At 54.3% G+C, this 1,053-nt stretch overlaps 1 protein-coding gene across 1 annotated transcript in view; it reads left to right on the forward strand.

Annotated features, from left to right (window-relative positions):
- LOC119586826 (microtubule-associated serine/threonine-protein kinase 3-like) overlaps window positions 1-1,047 on the forward strand; it is a gene marked incomplete at its 5' end in the record, with an annotated part of 55,250 nt that extends 54,203 nt beyond the window's left edge. The window contains 1 exon segment of the mRNA XM_037935550.1: window positions 1-1,047. Within this exon segment, the coding sequence (XP_037791478.1) occupies window positions 1-915 (915 nt within the window).
- Window positions 1,048-1,053: the final 6 nt, after the last annotated feature.

Consider the following 1,053-nt stretch of genomic DNA (forward strand, 5'->3'; position numbering starts at 1 on the left):
TGTCCAGGCTCCTCAAACACTACCCAGAGCTATTCCCCAGGCTCATCCCTCACACCTGGACCAGCCACCAAAAAGTGTTTGGGGAGACCTAAGAGCGCAGAGCCAGGCTCACCGCTCTTGCGCAGAGCTCTTTCACCAGATCGACTTCATCCCAGGTCAGCTGAGTCCAAGGGCACGCCAACCATTAGCCCACTTGCTACCCCCTCCCCCAAGATGGTAAGTAATCCTCCGAGGGTAACAGTAACTTCTCAGTCCCCTCCAAATTACGATACTCCAAGTGTGGTCAGGTCTGCAGCACCCACACTGCTTACTCAGCGCTTTAGCAGTGCAGTAAGCATGCCTCCTGCATTGCCCACCAGCACACTGGAAGAGGCACCAGAAGAATTGGATTCCCCAGAATGTCCAGAAATGCCACAAACAAATTTTTGTGAAGGCCCCCAGGGAGGCAGAGGATCACTGCCAGGGACCAACAGTGCTGGTTGTGGGGGCATATCAGCTTCAGGGAGTGTCTCCAGCAAAGAGGGTTCTCAGGCAAGCATAACCACACAAAGTAAGCATGGGCCATGTTGTGCAATTGAAAGGAAAGGTAGTAAGGGCCAAGCAGATGCCAAGGAAAAGGCTCGCAGTGATAGCCGTGGCCGCAGAGAGTCCAGAGATTTACGTGGTAGAGAGGAGGAGAGGAGAGATCCTCGAGACTTGCGTGGCAGAGAAGAGGAAAGGCGAGATCCGCGGGACTTGCGCTCCAGAGAAGAAGAAAAACGAGACTGCAGAGACTTCCGCAGCAGAGAGGAAGAGAGCAAAAAAGACTCCAGAGACCAACGCAGTAGAGAAGAAGACAAGAGAGACCCTCGACGCACAGCACAGGAGAAGAGGGAACTGTTTAAGGCTGGGAAGGAGAAAGAGGGTACCTCCTAGGGTTGGCCCTCCGCTGGCCTGCCCACAGCTCCTAGTGGCACTCAGTCGTGCCTCCAACACTTATGCGTGTTCTGGGCAGGACCGCGGCATGCCCTCTGTGAAAAGAAGCAAGGAGACACTTGAAGCCTGTGATGATAC

This window comes from Penaeus monodon, chromosome 22, assembly GCF_015228065.2.
Source record: "Penaeus monodon isolate SGIC_2016 chromosome 22, NSTDA_Pmon_1, whole genome shotgun sequence".
Lineage (NCBI taxonomy): Eukaryota > Metazoa > Arthropoda > Malacostraca > Decapoda > Penaeidae > Penaeus > Penaeus monodon.